Source organism: Petaurus breviceps, unplaced genomic scaffold (assembly GCF_028583685.1).
Source record: "Petaurus breviceps papuanus isolate PSGF00001 unplaced genomic scaffold, PetGlider_PUasm1.0 81, whole genome shotgun sequence".
Classification (NCBI taxonomy): domain Eukaryota; kingdom Metazoa; phylum Chordata; class Mammalia; order Diprotodontia; family Petauridae; genus Petaurus; species Petaurus breviceps.
This window is the reverse complement of record NW_027186546.1, coordinates 6,551,210-6,571,066: the sequence shown is the minus strand read 5'-3', so window position 1 is coordinate 6,571,066 and position 19,857 is coordinate 6,551,210. Positions and strand designations below refer to the sequence as shown.

The 19,857-nt window shown below is 36.0% G+C and overlaps 1 protein-coding gene across 1 annotated transcript in view; it reads right to left on the bottom strand.

Annotated features, from left to right (window-relative positions):
• The window catches only part of LOC138176131 (basic helix-loop-helix ARNT-like protein 2), an 81,488-nt gene that overhangs the window by 53,976 nt on the left and 7,655 nt on the right, over positions 1 to 19,857 (bottom strand). The window contains exon 2 of the mRNA XM_069106894.1: positions 1,222 to 1,263. Within this exon, the coding sequence (XP_068962995.1) occupies positions 1,222 to 1,241 (20 nt within the window). The 5' untranslated portion in view covers positions 1,242 to 1,263. The remainder of the gene's footprint in view (positions 1 to 1,221; positions 1,264 to 19,857) is intronic.

The window sequence follows — 19,857 nt, the reverse complement described above, 5'->3', positions numbered from 1 at the left end:
CTATTTCTAGAGGTTAGGTGGCAAAAAATGATATTTGATCAATAAAATAAAGTTGAATATCCACATGAGCTTGTGCTATCACAGTGAGGAGGAAAACTAGGGAGGTAAAGGAGAAAGTTTTCATAGAAGAAGTTCAAAGGTTGTAAATGCTAATTTCACAAATATATTCTACACATTTTGTTGTTGTTGCTCAGCTATTTTTTCAATCTTGTCTGACCCTTAATGATCCCAAGGAATTTCTCTTGGTAGAGATACTAGAATGGTTTGCCATTTCCTTCTCCTTCTCATTTTACAGATGAGGAAAATGAGGTGAACAGGATTAAATGACCTACCCAGGGTCACACAGCAAGTATCTGAGGCAGAATTTGAGCTCAGGTCTTCTTGACCCCAGGACCTGGGCTCTATCCACTGTACTACCTCGCTGCCTTTACATACATACATATATACATATTCTTATATGTACGTGTGCATATGTATGCACACACATGTATACACACTATATATACATGTTATAGGTTACCAATCACTTTCACATACATAGATTGATCACAAAATAATATTTAATTTAAGAATAAATACATTGGCCACAGAATTATCTAAGCCTAAAATAAATCACTAGGCAAATTAAAAGTTTTAATAAAAAGTGAAACTATGGTCTCTGTCTCTATAGTATCAATGTGGAATTGGTTCAGTTACTTATGCTCTTATCCATCAGAAATGCAAATATCAGAATACCAGTTAATATGAAATGAATTAATAATTTTATTAGCATTAAACATTTTATCAGCTATGTGACTTTTGAGTCAGATTTAACCAATCATCAAGCATTTATTGCCTACTATGTTAGGAGAAACAATATGAACCAATCCCTACTTGCAAGGTATTTAACAGTATCTTCTAATAAAGGTATTTTTAAAGAAATGATTGGGGGTAGCTAGGTGGTGCAGTGAATAGAACACAGGCCCTGGCGTCAGGAGGACCTGAGTTCAAATCCGACTTCAGACTCTTGACACACTAGCTGTGTGACCTTGGGCAAGTCACTTAACCCCAATTGCCCTGCCTTCCCCCCTCCAAAAAAATACTTAAAAAAAGAAATGAGTGCATATTCCAGAAGTAAAGAGGGGCAGGGCCATACAAACAACATACACACTCATGAGAATAACTTTCCTTTTCCCATATTGAAATAATTAATAGTTAGTTTGAAAATAGCTGATGGTTTACCTGCTTTGTAGATAGTCCATACCAATTTCAACAGCTTCTTCTCTGCAGAAATAAAAAAGGATGAACAAATTAAAATGCACTTTTTTTCTCCCCTTTTTTCCCCAATTAGGCATAAAGCAGGAAAAAAAATGAATAGTAATAATAACTAATGATGCTCTCCAATAGGTCAGCTAGAATCAGAGACACATATATACTTATGCTTCAATGTATATTGATGTTAATTTTAAAAAATTAAACAAATGGACTTTCATCACAGTTGCTCTCTATCAAAGTTCAGGATGAATGTGGCCCCAGACAAACATACTGCACTTAAATCTAAACTCACTCTCAGTTATTAATTATGCCTTTGTTTTAGGTGAGCAGTTCTCAAGCTTTTTGGTCTCAGGACTCAATAAAATTACTGAGGATTCCAAAAAGCTTTTGTTTATGTGTTATATCTCTTGATATTTACTGTAATCGAAGCTAAAACTGATAAATTTTAAAAATATTTTTTTTTAAAGCAATTGGGGTTAAGTAATTTGCTCAAGGTTACATGGCCAGTTATTTTGTGTGGGTGTTAAGTATCTGAGGCCAAAATCAATCCCAGGTCTCCCAACTCCAGGGTCAGCGCTCTTACTCACTGTGCCACCTGGCCACCCCAAAAATATTTCTTAATTCATTTAACAATAATAATAAATCATATGTTAACATAGTATATTTTTATGAAAATAATTTTTCCCAAATAAAAAAATAGTAAGAAAACTGCAAATATCTTTAATATCTGGCTTCATAGAAGACAACTGTATTCTCCTGTCTGCTTCTCATTCAATCTGTTGTGTTATTTTGGCTCAAGTATATTATGAAAATCTGGACTCATGCAGTTATGTTGTTGAAAAGGGGGAGGGGCGGCTAGGTGGCGCAGTGAATAGAGCACTGGCCCTGGAGTCAGGAGGACCTGAATTCAAATCCAGCCTCAGACACTTAACACAAAAACTAGCCATATGACCTTGAGCAAGTCACTTAACCCCAATTGCCTTCCAAAAAGCAAAAGAGAAAAAGAAAAACGGGAGAGTGTTTTAATAGGTAAGTAATATCTTAGTATTATTGTAAAACTATTTTTTACCTTAAAGATCTCCTGAGAGGGTTTCAGGGACACCCAGGGGTCTTCAGACCATATGCTGAGAACTTCTATTTTAGGCCATTGGTGACAGTTTGTTAGTTAAACAAACAGATGTTTAGCTTGCTATCAGCTATTATATTTTATATAACTATATATTATCATATTATATATTATAGTATTTCTCCTAATATGTTGTCTATAACCATCTTTTCTCCTTACCACATTATAGTGTGTTATACTTATTTGTGTATTTCTTGCTTCCTCTCACCCCCACACTATAAGCAGCTTGTGGTCAGGGACTGTATCGTTTGATGATGATAATGGTTGCTTATACTTATACAGAGCTAAAAGGTTTACAAAGTACTTTACATCCAGGAGTTCATTTTATCTTCACAACAAACCCACTGAAGCACATTTTGTGATCTTCATTTTAAATAAAAAGGTGACAGTAATTATCCCAGAGTGACAAGAGTATTAAATGTTTGAGGAAGAGTTCAAAGACAGGTCTTTCTCCAAGTGTCGTTCCCTATGCTAACACATGGTGCTTCATGAAAAAATTCTAGCTGAGTCTTGTAGGAAGTGTAGATCTCTCAGGCTAATTGACTGACTCCACAGGAGTCATATAAAGCAGAGGGGAAGGGTCATCATCTAATGGGGCTAGGAAGTGATCTGACAACTTGAATTCAGATGTATATTGTGAATATAGTGAAGAGAATTTGGTGGCATGCATTATATCACATTAAGTCACAACACTATCAAATATGGAATGGCATAATAAGGCTCACGTGATTGAATTTATATTGCCACCTAAGTGATAAACAAACACCCCCCCCCAATATATTAATCACTGTAGGAATAACAGTGAGGGGCAGTATCACCTTTGAATTTCAACAGACTTATAAAGGATACTCTATAGAAGACTGAAAATAAAATTTATATACTAAACTGGTGTTATTTTCAAGAGAGGAAATGGGATATAATGGATGCAGAGCTAGCCTCAAAGTCAAGAAGACAGGGTTCAAATCCCACCTCTGACACATACTGACTGTGGGATCCTGGGCAAATCACTTAATCTCTCAATGCCCCAGTTACCTCTCTTTAAGATTGCAAATTGTGGACCAAGTATGGATCTGCATTGGAAAGAAGCATTTATTTACTTGGGAGTTCCCTACGCACATGAAATAATAGGCTTGGACTAAAAGTATTCCCAAATATTAAGTGACATTACTAAAACCCTACTCTGATACCTTACTAGGCTGTGGAAGCGACACTGGGTTCCTAAAGATTATACCAATGGATTGTAAGTTTAGGCAAGTCTCACAAAGCTAGAAAGGCATTGAGTAAGCTCTTTTTGATGAACTATATTCCTTTTTTTGACCAAGGACACATAAACCTAATTTTGCAGAAGTTAGCATCAGTTTGGTTGCAGGGTGGTGAATTCTTTGACCACAGAAATCCTTGAATATCATCTATGAAGTTGTAGAGGAGGTATAATTTGTACTGGTGGAGGACATACCTATATTAATAAAATATAGATCCTTGAAGTATTGATGTAATGTTTTCAAATGCATAATGTAAAATTAAAACAAATCTGAGGTATCACTTCAAACCTATCAGATTTGCTAATATGACAGAAAAGGAAAATGATGAATACTGGGAGTATATGGGAAAATTGGGACACTAATGCACTGTTGGTGGAGTTGTGAACTGGTCCAACCATTTTGGAGAGCAATTTGGAACCATGCTCAAAGGGCAATCAAATTGTGCATGCCCTTTGATCCAGCAATACCACTATTAGGTCTGTATCCCAAAGAGATCACAAAAAAAGGGAAAAGTACCTGTATGTACAAAAATATTGATAGCAACTCTTTTAGTGGTGGCAAAGGAATGGAAAAGGAGAGAATACCCATCAACTGGGGAATGGCTGAACAAGTTGTGGTGTATGAATGTAATGTAATACTATTGTTTAATAAGAAGTGATGAGCAGGCTGATTTCAGAAAAACCTGGAAAGACTTATATGAACTGATGCAAAGTGAAATGAGCAGAACCAGGAGAACATTGTACACAGTAATGGCAACACTGTGTGATGACTACGATTGACTTAGCTCTTCTCAACAACACAATGATCCAAGACAAGTCCAAAAGATTTATGATGGAAAATGCTAGTCATATCCAGAGAAAGAACTGGTAGAATCTAAGCACAGATCAAAGCACACTATTTTCACTTTCTTTATTTAAAAAAATCTTTTTTCTTTTGTTTTGTTTCTTCTTTTACAACATGACTAATATGGAAATATATTTTACATGATTGCACAAATACAACCTCTATCAAATTATTTACTATCTTAGGGAGAGGAAGAAAATTTGAAACTCAAGATTTTATTAAAAAATGAATGTTAAAATTGTCTTTATATATAATTAGAAAAAATAAAATACAATTTAAAAGAAAAAAATCATAGTGCAAGCAGGGAATACTGGTGTGGGTTAAAGTGAAGACAGTCAGAGACAATCAAGTATATTTCAATTTTTATTTCAAAATAGGAAACACATACCTTCTGTCTAATATCATAAATTTATTTCTCAACAATATAAGTTCATGTGATGTTACTGGGGGAGAACTTAATTCCATAGAAAAAATGTTGCATATGATAGGCAGAAGGAGGGGTTGCCAACCTGTGTGTTTGGACAGAGTATCCACATGGTTAGGATCACTGAGTCATCAGACTGCTGATGTGGAAAAATGTGATTAAATAATGGACATCAACAAAAGCTACCATCACTTCCTAAGGACATTCAATCGGTGTAGATCAATTGCAATGAGCAGAGACATGAGGATCCTAGAAACTATTTTTGGTTAGCAAAATTTGATTTTCTTGCCAAGGAGATAAATAAGAAAGCCCAGGGCAACACCAACTTAGGACATAAACACATTTATAAAATTTTAAGGAGGAGGATAGTAGAAAATTATGACTAATATCACCTCATAAAACATAAGAAGTAGTAGATAGAAATCCAACTTTCTAGAAAGCTTAGCAAGAGACCAATTCAAGCCAGTTCATACTAAGGGCATTTAAAGATGAAACTGGTTGAAGGAAAACAAAGATACAAACAAAAATGAAAAAGATCATCAGGTTTTCATAACAAAATTTTCTCCATCGAATTTTTTCACCAATAAGAAAGAAATGGTTGCTATGATGGAAATAATAGGTCCTTTTGGAGGAAGTGAGTACTTTGTCCTAGAATTTGTGATCAAGGAGAAGGGAGCCAGTTATAATCTGACATAAACCCTAGATTTGTGGAGCATACATTTCAGAGTTGAGAAGAAGGATAAAAAGTATCTCATGTACTAAGATTCTATAGAAATGAGACCAGGAGGGATGGATAACTCAAGAAATTCTAAAGACACAAAGGAAAATGATTCCAATGGAAAGGGGGAAAATGGAAATTGTCTAAAGACATTGAGGTGTATGAACACAGAAATCATCAATTCACTTAAATTTTTAAAAGCCATGTACAGAAGATGGAAGCAAGTGCAGATCTCAAAAGTCTATCTTTTTGTTCAGCAAAAAAAGTTTGTATTTTTTTTAAATAAGTATAGCATGATCTTTTAGAAATAGCTCCAAATGGGCAGAGGCTGGTAAGGCCAAGAATAACAGAACAGACTTTTTTTCTTTCCAGAGTTATTTTGGGAAATAATGAGAATCAAAGAATGGATAAGACTGTTGTTTGGAGTGGAAGAGATAAGCAATCAGTCAACAAGTATTTATTAAGCACTTGCTGTATGTTGTACAAATATGAAAATGAATTTCTACTCTCAAAAAACTTTTATTTGCTAGAAAAAACAATATGTACACAAGTAAGTAAAAGTAATGTATGTATATTGTGTGTATGTGAACAAAATAAATATAAGGTGATTTGAGGGGAGGTAGGAGGACTCAGGAAGGGCTCCTGTAGAAGGTAGTTCCTGAGATAAGCTTTGAAGGAAACTGAGGACTATAAGAGGGAGAAGTTAGGGAGAAATACATTCTAAGCATGGAGAATAGCCAGTGTGAAGGCACAGAGAAGAGAGATGGAAGACTGTGAGAAACAGGAAGAAATTCAGTGGATCACAGAATGTGTGAAGGGGAGTAATATATAATAAGGCTGTAATGGCAGGTTGGCGCAAGTGTGTGAGGGAGTTTCAATAAGACACAGAGGAATTTTTATTTAACCTAGGGATAAGAAGACACAAATAAGACAAAGGACCATTTCCCAATGGATGAGGGGTCAAAATATATGAACCATTCTCAAAAGAATTGCAAACTATTTACAACTATATTAAATATCATTCCAAGTCACACATAGTAAGAGAAATGAAAATCAAAACAACTCTTAGGTTTCACCTTATGTCCAGCAAAAGGGCAAAAATGACAAAAGATGGGAATAACTAATATTGAAGGGTTGTGAAGAGGCAGGCATGCTAATATACTGTTGGCAGAACTGTGAAGTTGTCCAACCATTCTGGAAAGCAGATTGGAACTATACTAGGAAAGTCACTAAAATACCCACTGACCCAGAGAGCCTCCTACTAGGCTACAGGAAAGTTATGTTCTAAGATATATATTTTAACATATTTATAGTAGAAAAGAACTGGAAACAAATAGTTGACTACCAATTAAAGAATGGCTCAAGAAATTTAGTGCTATATGAATTGTATGAAATATTACTAAGAAATGACAAACATGGGGGCAGCAAGGTGGCTCAGTGAGTAAGAGCACCGGCTCCAGTGGCGGGATGACCTGGGGATCAAATCTGGGCTCCGATACTCAGCACCACACCCAGAAATAACTGGCCGTGTAACCTTGAGCAAGTTACTTAACCCCGATTGCTTTAAAAAAAAAAAAAGAAATGACAAATATGAATACAGAAAAGCATGAGAAGACTTATATGAACTGATGCAAAGTGAAGCAGGCAGAGCCAGGCAAGTGATATATATGTCTAAAATAATGTAGTCAGGTCTAACCACCATGACTGACTTTCTATTAAAAAAAAAAAAAGAGAGAGAGAATCATCTATTATCTTTCCCTATTGTCTAGGTATCGGTATTCCACGTACCTTAAACAATAGTCACATTAAAGGATCATAGATTTAGAAATTTGTTGGGACCTTGGAGGTCAGTCTAGTCCTATCCCTTCATTTTATAGATGAGGTCTAAAAAGCCCTTCCCCTTGGTCTTAACATTCATAGCGAGTCACAATTCATTCTGAGCTTTAGCACTCCTGATGCTATTCTTTTGAATTCATCTTCAGTTACCAGTCCTTAGCCTCTCCTATCTTCTATATATTCCAGCAGATCTATGATCTCATCAGTGTAGGTATCTGTATAGCCTGTAACCCATCCATGCTTTTTCACTCATTTTTTTTAATCCATGTTCTTCCAAAGCTCTTCCATAGATGACTCAATTTACTGGAGGTCCTATCTTGAGGTTCTTTTACATTTCATGGCTATCAAGTTTATCATTTGGGAAATCCATTTGTTATCCTTCACTTTCACCACATGAATAGTCCACTTTCTTAGCTGATCACACATTTCCTCAATGAGATCCCTTATGCCACGTACATAAAACTTATCACTAGAAATACACCACAGGCAGCTTCCACCCATCATGAATCTCTCCCTTGTCCTTTGGGTCACTGACAACTTTGATTGTTTGATGCTCATTATGTTTCAAGACTCACAACCATGGACCATCTCAGGCTGCACCTTTGTATCTATAATATATTTTCATGTATATCTTATTCAAATCTATATTAGATCATGCTTCACATTAGTTTCTTTAGCAGCTCTCTTTTTCTTAGACCCATCAAAATTTTTTGGGTTTACATCCTTAGAATTTCTCAAGTTAGTAATAACCATGAGAAAGAATTTACTTCCTTGAATTAAAATGTCTAGTTCAGGGGTAGGGAATTTGTGGCCTTAAGGCCACACGTGGCCCTCTAGGTCCTCAAATGCAGCCCTTTGACTGACTCCAAACTTCACAGAATAAATCCCCTTAATAAAAGGATTTGTTTGATAAAATTTGGGCTAAGTCAAAAGGCTGTACCTGAGGACCTAGAAGGCTATATGTGGCCTCAAGGCCGCAGGTTCCCTTCACCTGGTCTAGTTCACCCTGCTTATTATCAATACTGAGCCCATTTGGATTTTAATTGTTGGCACTTTTCTTAGTTATTATTCCCTCTGAATTACTGGGTCCTCTCTACTGATAACTTCCTCCTCTTCCTCCTTCTCCTTCTCCTCTTCCTCCTCCTCCTTTTCTGTTCTTTTCTTTGCATCTGGCTTGGCAGATACAGAAGGCCTGTTTTTTTCTCCTTCCCTTCCATTTTGAGTTTAAATTTTTCGTGATTAGAGTTGAAGGGCTGCTAGCAAATATATTTTTACTCGCTTTTGTTAGGTAAAGATTATATTGCCAATCAAATTTTTTTTTAGATATCTAGTTTTCACCTAAGATCTTCAGAACTTTAAAATGAATCTGCTTTTACATAGAAAGCTATATAACCACACACATCACTAGAATAATTATCAGACAGATGCACTAAGAATGGAAGGAGACAAAATGTACTCCATTTTTAAGTTTTAAAAATATATATACATTTGCAAAAGACTTACATTACTCTGTTCAAATACAAATTTGGAATTACCCCATTTTTTCTTTAAAAGTACTCATGTGTATCATATATGCCATTTCAGGAAAATCTGGTAAAAGGGGAGACATCAAAATATTAACCTATTTTCCCCAGAAAATGAATTATAGGGAAAACTACAATTCTGAATTATATTACCTAAATAAAAACTATTTTCCTTTATCCTCCCTTCTCTCTATACAAATATGCTAAAAACAAAGGGAAGCAAGAACATTAAAAGGGAATGTTTGTTCTATAAAGCATGAGACCACTTGAACAAATAAAAGGCCATTATATAATGGTCAAATTGCTTCCAATACAACGGATCCTTTCTGGCAGCATTAAATCAGGATAGAATCATTCTACTAATCTACAAACTCCCTTTGTATATTTAGAAAACCAATTTGTTTTTTAATGTACTTCCAGTGTAAGTAGCCAGGGAGGAGTTTTTCTATATTTCTTAGACAAAATCAGGACAGAGAATTGCTTGATTTTGACCACACACAAAAAATAAGGTTATTCTCTCATGCTTTGAATAACAGAACATTTATTTATTTTTAAGTGTTAAAGGAGACTGTGGTATTGCAGACATTTTACTTCCAACTATTAGATGGCATGCACATTACATACTCCCTAAACTTTATTTTTTAAAGAGAGACAGAGAGAGGGAGAGACAGAGACAGAGAGTTGGAGAGGGAGAGAAAGGGAGAGGAGAGAGAGAGAGAGAGAGAGAGAGAGAGAGAGAGAGATTAGAATAGATTACAGGTTTTTAACCTGGGCTCTGCAACCCTTGTTTTGTTTCATCAATATTTTGACAACTGCCTTTTAATGTAATTGCATTTTCCTTTGTGATCCTTTGCAGTACATTTTATGTATTTTAAAATATTATTCTTGGAGCAGCTAGGTGGAGCAGTGAATAGAGCACTGACCCTGGAGTCAGGAGGACTTGAGTTCAAATCTGGTCTCAGACACTTCACACTTACTAGCTTACTAGCCATGTGACCTTGGGCAAGTCAACCCCAATTGTCTTGCAAATATATATATATAATTCTGAGCAAGAGGCCATAGATCTCACCTAAATAGACCAAAGAGGTTTATAACAAACAAAAAAAAGGTTAAAAGTCCCTAGATTAAATGATCTCTCAAATCTCTCTAGGCTTCCCCCACACTCCCCAACTCTCAATTCCTAAATTTTATAAATTGAAATTCGATACCTAGTTCACTCTAGGATTTCCCCTTAAAGACTCAACTTTAATTTTCTTTCCTAGAAAAGAACTTCTTTATTTTCCTCTAGCAGTAAACTTGATTTTGAGATAATAAATGGAATTGAATCAAAAAATAAGCAAACCAAAACCTAGGAAAGGGAATTGTGTTAAATTAGTAACAGTCTCAGCCAGTGTGAGGGATTTGTTTGCTACAGTTATCAATTTCAATATATCATGGGTCCACATAAGAAATGAAATGGGAATTTTGGGGGGAGTTTTACAGAAGTCACAGATGACATGTGAAGGCCAGCAGATGATACCGAAAAGTTTAGAAACTCAGAAATGCATAAAATATATTTATAGTATTGTATATTATCAAGAAAAAAAAAGAAGGAAATTAGAGAAGCCAGAAGGCTTCTCTGGTACAAGGGGAGGACCAAAAAATTTTATGCTTTTTTTTCCAGATCCCAGGGGATCTCCTAACCCCAGTGATGTGGAAGGGATAACTGTATTTTGACATGAATTTCTTTGACAGAACAATGAGTTCCTAATTGTCATTAGAGAAGCAGTGGAAAATGAGCTAGTCTCACAATTAATAAGAAAAATGCAGGTAAGAATACATTTGGGGACCACCTCCAATATATGTAAAAAAAATACTCTGGACAAACTTTAGAGCTACAGAACCCACAAAGTGACAGAGATAATCAAATCTCCCACTGAAGGCATTCCGAAAGGCCAGCAGAAAGGGTCTATTGCACCAGGCTGGGAGCCAAGCGCAGTTCCACGTGAGTGGCAGGATTCTGGCCTCATGGCAGCCCCAACCAGTGGCGGCCAGAGCAGAATTCAGGAGGGTGAATCACCAGCAACTGTGGTGGTTTCCAGACTTCTCAACACAAAAACACTAAAGAGAAAGTAAAAGGTGAGTAGGGAACTCTGTTGGAACTGAGTGGAGAAGAGCACAGTCCATCTGCCCCCTGTCCCCGTAGTGGGAAGAGCCAGAGACGCAGTGGCTGGTGTGGTTGCCTCCAGAGCTCCTGGCCTGCAGATTTTAGGGGGACCAAGAAACCATTCAGAGGGTAATCGTTCTTGCATTAACCTGCATGGATCTGAATCGCGGTCTTGGGTGGTGGTCCTGGGGTGTGTGACCAGTGTGCCAGAGCTTGTGGGTGCTGCAGAGAGGGCATCCTCCTAATAGCTCTGGCAGCTGCAAAAACCCCAGCAATTTGGGACACTGCTCTCCCTATTCTGGAAGCCGAGTTCTACTGTGGCAAAGAGCTCAAAAGTCAAGTAATTGGCTGGCAAGATGAGCAAGCAGAGGAAGCACAATCAGACCACAGAATCCTTTCTGGGGGGGCAAAAAGGATCAAAACATGGAACTAGAAGAAGACAATGAAGTCAAAACTCCTGAATCAAAAGCTTCCAAGAAAAATATGAATTGGTTACAGGCCATGGAGGAGCTCAAGAAGGATTTTGAAAATCAAGTAAGAGAAGTGGAGAAAAAATTGGGAAGAGAAATGAGAATGATGCAAGAAAATCATGAAAAGGGAGTCAACAGCCTGCTATGATTTCATTATAGAGACAAATCCAATTATCTAACAATTACCCATTAAAGTCATAGTTCTGTGTAAAAGAATAATACATTATTAGCAATTGTACTAGGATCTCAGCATGGAATCAAAGAGCAGTAAACAGTAGAACATTTTTTATCAATTGGATCTCAACACACTTTTAAGCTTAATTTGAATCATTAACATTTTATCTAGCACTTTCTCAAGTCTAAATAATCAACAAAACAATAAATCAAACCCTGATTTGTAGTATTTGTTGAATTTCCAAGGTAAAAATACTCAGAGAGAAAATTTAACTGTCAGCTCTTGCTAGCTGGTTTAAGCTGGCTCCACCATACTATTGGTTGGAAGGAACCCTGCACTTATGTTTCATTTAATGGCATTTCTTCCATTTCAATACATAATTCTAGGCCTATCCTAATGTGTAAGTAGGGTTGAAATCAGTAAGAAAACATAGATGGACTGTGATTTGCACTGGGAAGCAGGAGGTTCCATGTTGATGACATTTTTCAACCCTTTACCAAAAGTTTGGTCCAAAGAAACAAAGAGAATCTGTTTTCCCCTTAACTGAAGGTTTGTCCTAAGGTGGTCCCCTTTAATGGAAGGTTTGTCTGAAGAATGGGGTTCACCTGACCAAAGATTTGAAGAAGGAATAAACAGAATCAGGCTGTACATGTGCTATAATGTTCTTATTCATTCTCATTAAGCCAGAGAATCATGCATGTCATGGGAGTCAGAAATTAATTCTGAACTCAGAGGTAAGCAAGCTGAAGGAGACTCTTCATACACTTAGGGCAATCCCAACTCAAGATGCCTGTGTAAAACAAAACTATAGTCTCCATATGTGTTAACCATAATATGAGAAAGGAATTTCTTAATAGGATAGGTTATAAATACAATAAGAGAAGAGAATCTCAAGGTGTTGACTGAATTATAGATCCAGGATGTCTCTGTTTCTTTTTCCATTAACAAGACATAATATAACAGAAGAAAAGTCCCATTTCTACATCTGCAGATTTCTATCACTATGGATGCATCAAGAAACCTAAAAAGAAAGATAAAAGTTTTAAATGGCTACTTGTAGCTATTTAGCCAATTAGAGACATAAAAATTTTTAATGGCTACATTTCCTCATAGGAAACTTTTATTTATAGTATTTTATTCAACTTTTATCTGTCTAACTAAAAAAGGGAAGTTGAGAGAAAGATAGAGGCTAGAGGTAGTCTATTAGAAACACCATCATGACAATATATTTACCATATCAAAAGGGAGAATGACCAATATTATAGTTTTGGAATCAGACAAAATGGCATTATTGAAACAACCATGATTATCATGAAGAGATCAAGAGATGGTTTGGTCATTAGTGATATAGTATATCATCAAAATAATATAAGCATTGAAGAATCAGATGATGACCATAGTGGTAAATGCCAGTATTTATAGAATCAAATAATCTCAAAGTTGAAAGTAATGTCAAAAGTCAACCTAACTGCTTTTATGACATCACCAACGAGGGGCAATTTAGGTTCTACCTCAAAAGCCCCTAGGAATGTGAATTTGAAACCTATTACTTTCTGATGGAGCCTATTCTGTTCCTGGACAATTCTAAGGACCCTTCAAGTACTGGAAAACTGTTATGTCTAATTTTGATGTTTTCTTTCCAGTTTATTCAACTGAACCTCACGTGGAATGGTCACTCATTTCATCATTCTTGTCCTTGTCTTTAAAATGTAGCCCATGTAATTCAACGCAGTCTTCTAGGGGTGGTCTGACTGCAGCAGAATAGAGTATAACCATCACATTTGTTGTACTATACACTACAATTATCTTAACAAAGTTTAGTACAGCATTTGAGGTTTGGGGCTGACATGTCACACTATGCATTTTGAATTTATTTTTCATTAAACTACCAGATTATTTTCTACATGAAATGCTCTCATGCCATGCCTATCCCATACTGTACTTGTTAAAGTGATTTTTTTTTTACTCAAGCACAGCACTTTAAATTTATCCTTAGCAAATTTTATTTTGAAAGGCAGCTTGACATAGTAAATGGAAAGCTGACATGACACCCAGGAAGATCTGGCTTCAAGTACTGCCTCTGACACATACTGCCTGTGTGACCCTGGGTAAAAGTCACTTAACTTTTCAGTGGTCCCAAGCAATTCTCTAAGACTAAGTTTCAGAGTAGGTGCTGACCTTCATTGGTAGAGGGAGTTTCCTTATTAGGATGAAATTATGAGTCCATCTGCTATCCCTAAATTTCATCTTCTTAGACTCAGCCATCCTTCTAATCTCTTTTTAAATTTCAAATATGTCATCAAAGTTATTTGTTATCTTTCCCAATTTTATGTTATCTGCAAATCTGCATGCATGCCTCTGATGCCTTCATCTAAATCACTAAGATAAAAATGATGAAAGGGTAGATACATGCAACATTCCACTAGACTTCTTTCCAAGTTGACATAGAATCACAGACTAAAGACCATTTGGGTTTGGCCACTTGACCAACTTCAAAGTTACTTAGCAGTACAACCAGCTGGTCCACCTCTCTGCATCATGTCCACATGGGATAATATAACTTTCTCAAACATTCTGCTGAAATTCAGATACATTACATTTATTGCATTTTCTTGCTCTACCTGTCCAGCTACCTTAAAAAAAAACCCAAACAAAATGAAATGATGTTTTGAGGAAGCTATGCTCAGTGGCTACCATTTACATTTCTAAATGATCAGAAACCATTCCTTCAATAAAATATTTTTTACTGGTAATTGAATGACTGGCACTTCTTGCTGTGAATTAAGGAACAACCACAAAACACATTTGTAGGAAAATATTTTTTGGACAGGGATTAGAAAAGCATGCAATTTTCAGAGATCTACGTTATAAATTATAGATTTCCTATTTTAGTGTAGGATGCCTATTAAGTAATATCCCCATGAGCTCTGACAGGAACATTAAGAGTTTTTAAATTATTATATCTATATATGCCCTCATTAAATGCCAATTATCATTACTATAGGGCATATGACAGATGATCTGAAGCACACATTAAATTTCAGCTTACTTTAAAAATAGTAATTAGAATAATATTCTCAGGAATTTATATGGTACAATTCTACCGAGAAGCACTGTGGTACAGTGGGTAGAGAATCAGCCTTCGAGTCACAAAGATCTGCCTCTGACAAGTACTGGGTATGACCCTGGGCAAGTCATTTAGCCTCCTGATACCCCTGAACATCTCTCTAAGACTATTGAGCTGCAGATCAAGCACCCATATGCAATGGGGGAGAGAATTTCCTCATTAGGAGTGCCTCAAATGGATGAAATAAAAAGTCTGGGTTCATAATCCTTTTAAGGAGTGGAAAGAATTTTAAGATCTTATATATCCTTAAAACATACTCTATGGGAATAAGGTACCCTAGAAAAGGATAAAGAATATTATCCTCATTTTACAAAGTCATCAAAATCCAAACTAGGCAAAGACAAAAATAATTTAACTACATTTAACCATAATTTAATTCCAAGATAAGTATAAAAATGATAATAGCTGATATCACACAACAATTTAAAGTTTGCTAAGACATATTCATAGATGTTCTTTTGTATGATCCTCACAATGAACACCATTTGACAGATGAGAGGACTAAATTTGAGAAGTGTTTAATGAAGGATTTAAATCTTCAAGTGTAGTACTCCCTCTTCACTCTTCCTTAACTTTTGCTAAGTTCTACTGATTCAAATATATGCAGGATGCCATGTATCATCCGTATCAGTGGGGTTTTTCCATAGGCAAGCACAAACAATGAACTCATTTATCTAAATCAAAACGATCTACACCCACTTCATTAAAGTACATGTCAAAATACAAGTTGTGAGACTCTATGAAAAGATAATAGGGACCACTGACAAAATTAATTAATACAGGGAGTCCCCAAAGTCTTAGTGCAGTTTTAAAGTAACTAAAATCTTAAAGACTACACTAAAAATTTTGGGATGCCCTGTATTTATTAGTCAGTCAATTTATGTTCAAGATGTTCCATTAAATCTATGAATTTCTAAGAAAAATTATTTCATAAATGGGGCATCTTCAAAATTCCCTTTGGAAAAATGCTTCATGATTCATAAGAATGTGTGCTAATCTGAATAAAAGATGATTATTCTTTAAGGATCAAGAATGGAAAAAGGAGAACTTAACATTGGATGATAGATGTTCAATTAAAGAAAGACAAAGAAAATAAATCCTGAAACAAAATGTTGTAAGGCAATTACTAACCACTGTAATAATCACAGTTAGAAATGCCCTCAATGCTCTTCCTGAAGAGTTAGTTACTTCATGCAAACTTTTGGGATCATAGTTTGAACATTGGAAAGGAATGTGGAGGTCATCCATCTAATCTAGTCTCCTCATTCTACAGATGAAGAAGCTGACTCTGAAAAGTTAAATGACTTGCCTGTGGTCATACAGGTAGTAGAGTCAAGTTTGGGAAGGGTTCAACCAAGGAAGCTTTATTATATTTCCCTGAAAATTGGGTTTGATACTTTTCTAGTTTCCAGAGAGACCTGACACAAAAGAGATGGTATTTCTACAATGTAATACTTCTTTGCCTTCAAAGAGGCCATGAGCACATCTGTTGGACTTTTTATTTATTTATTTGTTTGTTTGTTTTCCTGGTTAGCAGCATGTCTATCATGTAACTTTGGGAGATCAAGAAAGATATAGCCTATTCCTAGTTGGAGAATGTCAGGTTGCAAAATTCTAATAACTTCTATCAAAATGATTAGATAATTGGCTACCTGACTTAATTCAATCGAAATCTTCCTCAGTGGATTATACCTACTTACAGACCAGAACCTTGTATTCTCTGCATGTCTACCTCTTAGAAAGGTCATTATTTTTTGCATCTGAATTACTGCAAAATATATCTATGTCTTTGGTATCCTTCAGTGATTACAGCTGGTTGTCTCCATTTATCCCCCCAGATTGGAAGCATGAAATGATCTAATTTAATGATAGTTTTTATTTAGAAGAAAGTTCCAAGTCTTAAACTAAGAGATGAACATTCTCTGATGACCATGTACATATGTGCTCCATGAATCAGATCAGGAACATGTTTAAATATTCTGGGAGCTAAATTCCTTTCTATTTATAATCCTCCATTATACAATTATGCTGGATGTGGAGTGTGTGGGTATTTTCCTTCACTTTTTGTCCCTCCCTGGTTTTATAGGAGGATTTGTATGTTCAATCTGAGCTTTTCTACCTACCTGGCACATGTGTTCACCCACAAGGTACATGAGGGATGGAAAGAAATTTTTCCTTATGATGGTATAACATAACTCATTATGTTTCAACAGCTTTGGATAGCCCAAATGTCAACCCCTCACCAGCCTGTAGTAGTGAAAATAAATGAAACAATTCTCATGAAACATTCTAAGTTTCTCAGAGAAAAAAATACAACATAAGTAGGTGGATTTTAGTGGATTAGAAGCAGGCTTTTTATGGAAGAAGAAAGAACAAGAGACAGTCAAGAAAGAAGAATGAATATAGGAAATAGGAAGATTGCATCAGGCAACTACCTGATTCAAAAAAGCCTTTGCTTTGTGGCTCTCTGTCTGACCAGGAATAAGCTACATATGTCCCTTCTAGGTGATATGACAGATTTGATGCTGGAGAGAAACACACAAAAAAACTGAATGCATTCATCTTTCCAGAAGAGGTAAACAGTAATCACACTCTGGGTCTATCTTACCTTCTTTCATAATTCACCATGTTACAAAATAGACCTAGGAAATAATGGTCCAAGCCCAGTTTGTGCTATGGCTAATCAATCGACAAGCGTTTATTAAGTACCTACTATGTTCCAGCTATTGTGCTAGGTGTAGAAGATACAAATACAAATGAATTACTTCTTTGATACTTTAACTTCCTTAGTCAATTCATTTCAACAAATGCTTAAGCGCCTGCTTCTCTCCTAGCTCCAATCCTGACTCTCTTGTGTCTACTTCTGTGCTCAACAGCCTTGTTACCCTCAAGGCACATCCACCCTAGCATCCTCCTCCCCAGACTGGCGAATTCCTTCTCAGGACCACCATTTCAGAAGGTACCCAGGCCATTCACGCTCTCTTCTGCCCTCTCTTTGCTCTGGACAACCCACCTGTGATTCTATAGAAAGTGATTGTATAGAAAACAATAGGTAAAGAAGAAATGACATTCTGCTGCAATCAAGGAGTGAGATTTTAAGAGTAATGCATTTTAAATTAAAATTAAATTACAATTCATCATAGTTAATTTGAAAATCATTATTGTTACTGGAGAGAAAGATGGAGAGAAGATTTGCTGATTTTTTAGACAAATGGACAACTGCATCTACAAGGTAGTCAGGTCAGCACAAATCAGCCCCAAGAATGAAGTGAAAATATTTAATAATATAGAATATAATAAAAACATAATATTAAATATAAATTTATCCTTGAAAAATCTTGTAGCATTTCTTTTCTATTCACATCTAATATAAATGTAGGATTAAAGGCACCTTGGTCTAGGGGACAGTGAACTTGGCTGGGAGTACCAAAGTCTTTGGTCAAGTTGCTGTGCCTGATTTATGCTTTGAAGGAAATTAGGGACTCTACGAGGCAGAGGTGAAGAGGAAATGCACTCCAAGCACAGTGGATAACTTGTGCAAAGTCATGGAGGTGAGAGATGAAATGCAGGCCAATTTGGCTGGAAAATGGATTGGATGATGGAGAGTAATATGAACTAAGGTAGGATAGAATCAGATTGTACAGGGCTTTCAATGACAAAAAGGGAGCTTGCTATTTTATTCTAGAGGCAATTAGAGCTATACGCTATTTCAGCAAGGGAGTGACAAGGTCATACCTATGACTTAGTCATTTCACTTTGCTATCTGTAAGCAGGAGATATCGGAAAAGATGAAGATGAGGAGGAGGGCATCTTCCACATGGTGGTGCTAAAAACTTCTTGGCAAGCAATCTCCAATGGAAGTGCAGCAGAGGCAGAAAGGTGTAAAGATAAAAGACACTTTCGTTGTCACTCTGGAAATAACTATATTAACATTGTTGTAAAATGCTTATAAACCACACTTTCTTTTCTAATATTTTAAGCTACAACATAGACTTTTAGTGAAGATGTGTGAAAGACAGCTCAGAAAAGAGACTGGAATTAAGGAAACAATTATCATAGCCCAGGTAAGACGTAAAGAAGGTATAAAGTAGAACTTAAATGTTCTAGGTTTTATCTTAAGTCAATAATAAAAAAAATATTTGCTACAATAGGCCTGGTATACTCTCTGATGTCTCGTTGTATCTAAAGACTGGGCTGGGTTGCACTAGGCATTTCAAATATTATCTTATTTGGGTCTCACAACAACGCCAAGAGGTAAGTGCTATTGCTAATAGCAAGGAAAATGAGGCTCAGAGATGTTAAATGATATGTCCAGGGTCACACAACTACTAAGTAGTCTAAGGTGGGATTTCACCAAATGGATTCTTGGCTTCCACTCTAGAATTCTATCCATTATGCCACACACTCACTAAGAGGTGCTAGTCTTTAATTTGGTGGCTAAAGAAACAAACAACCCAAAATTTGTCTTGATAAATGTTGATTTTTCATCTTTGTCTACCAATATTTCAGTATCTATAATGCAAAACAAGATTCGTGCCATCTTATTTGTCTACAGAACTGGATTATTTTATTTCTGGAAAAAAAAAGGTTTGGAGTTAAAATTGGGGAGGAGTATGAAATATTTCAGTACAAATGAGTATTAAGACTTGAACCTCTAGATATGAGCTCTTCTAACTAGCTCCCTTCCAACTGTGATAATTATTACAAAAACTTAATGGTTATTAATTTTTTGTTTCTCAAAAAATCCCTTTTAGGGGTGGCTACGTGGCTCAGTGAATAGGGCACTGGCCCTGGAGTCAGGAGGACCTGAGTTCAAATCCGGCCTCAGACACTTAACACAAAAACTAGCAGTGTGACCTTGGGCAAGTCACTTAACCCCAATTGCCCTCCAAAAAGAAAAAAAATCCCTTTTAAAAACTTTTTCTTCTATACCTTTTTTTAAAAGTGTTCATA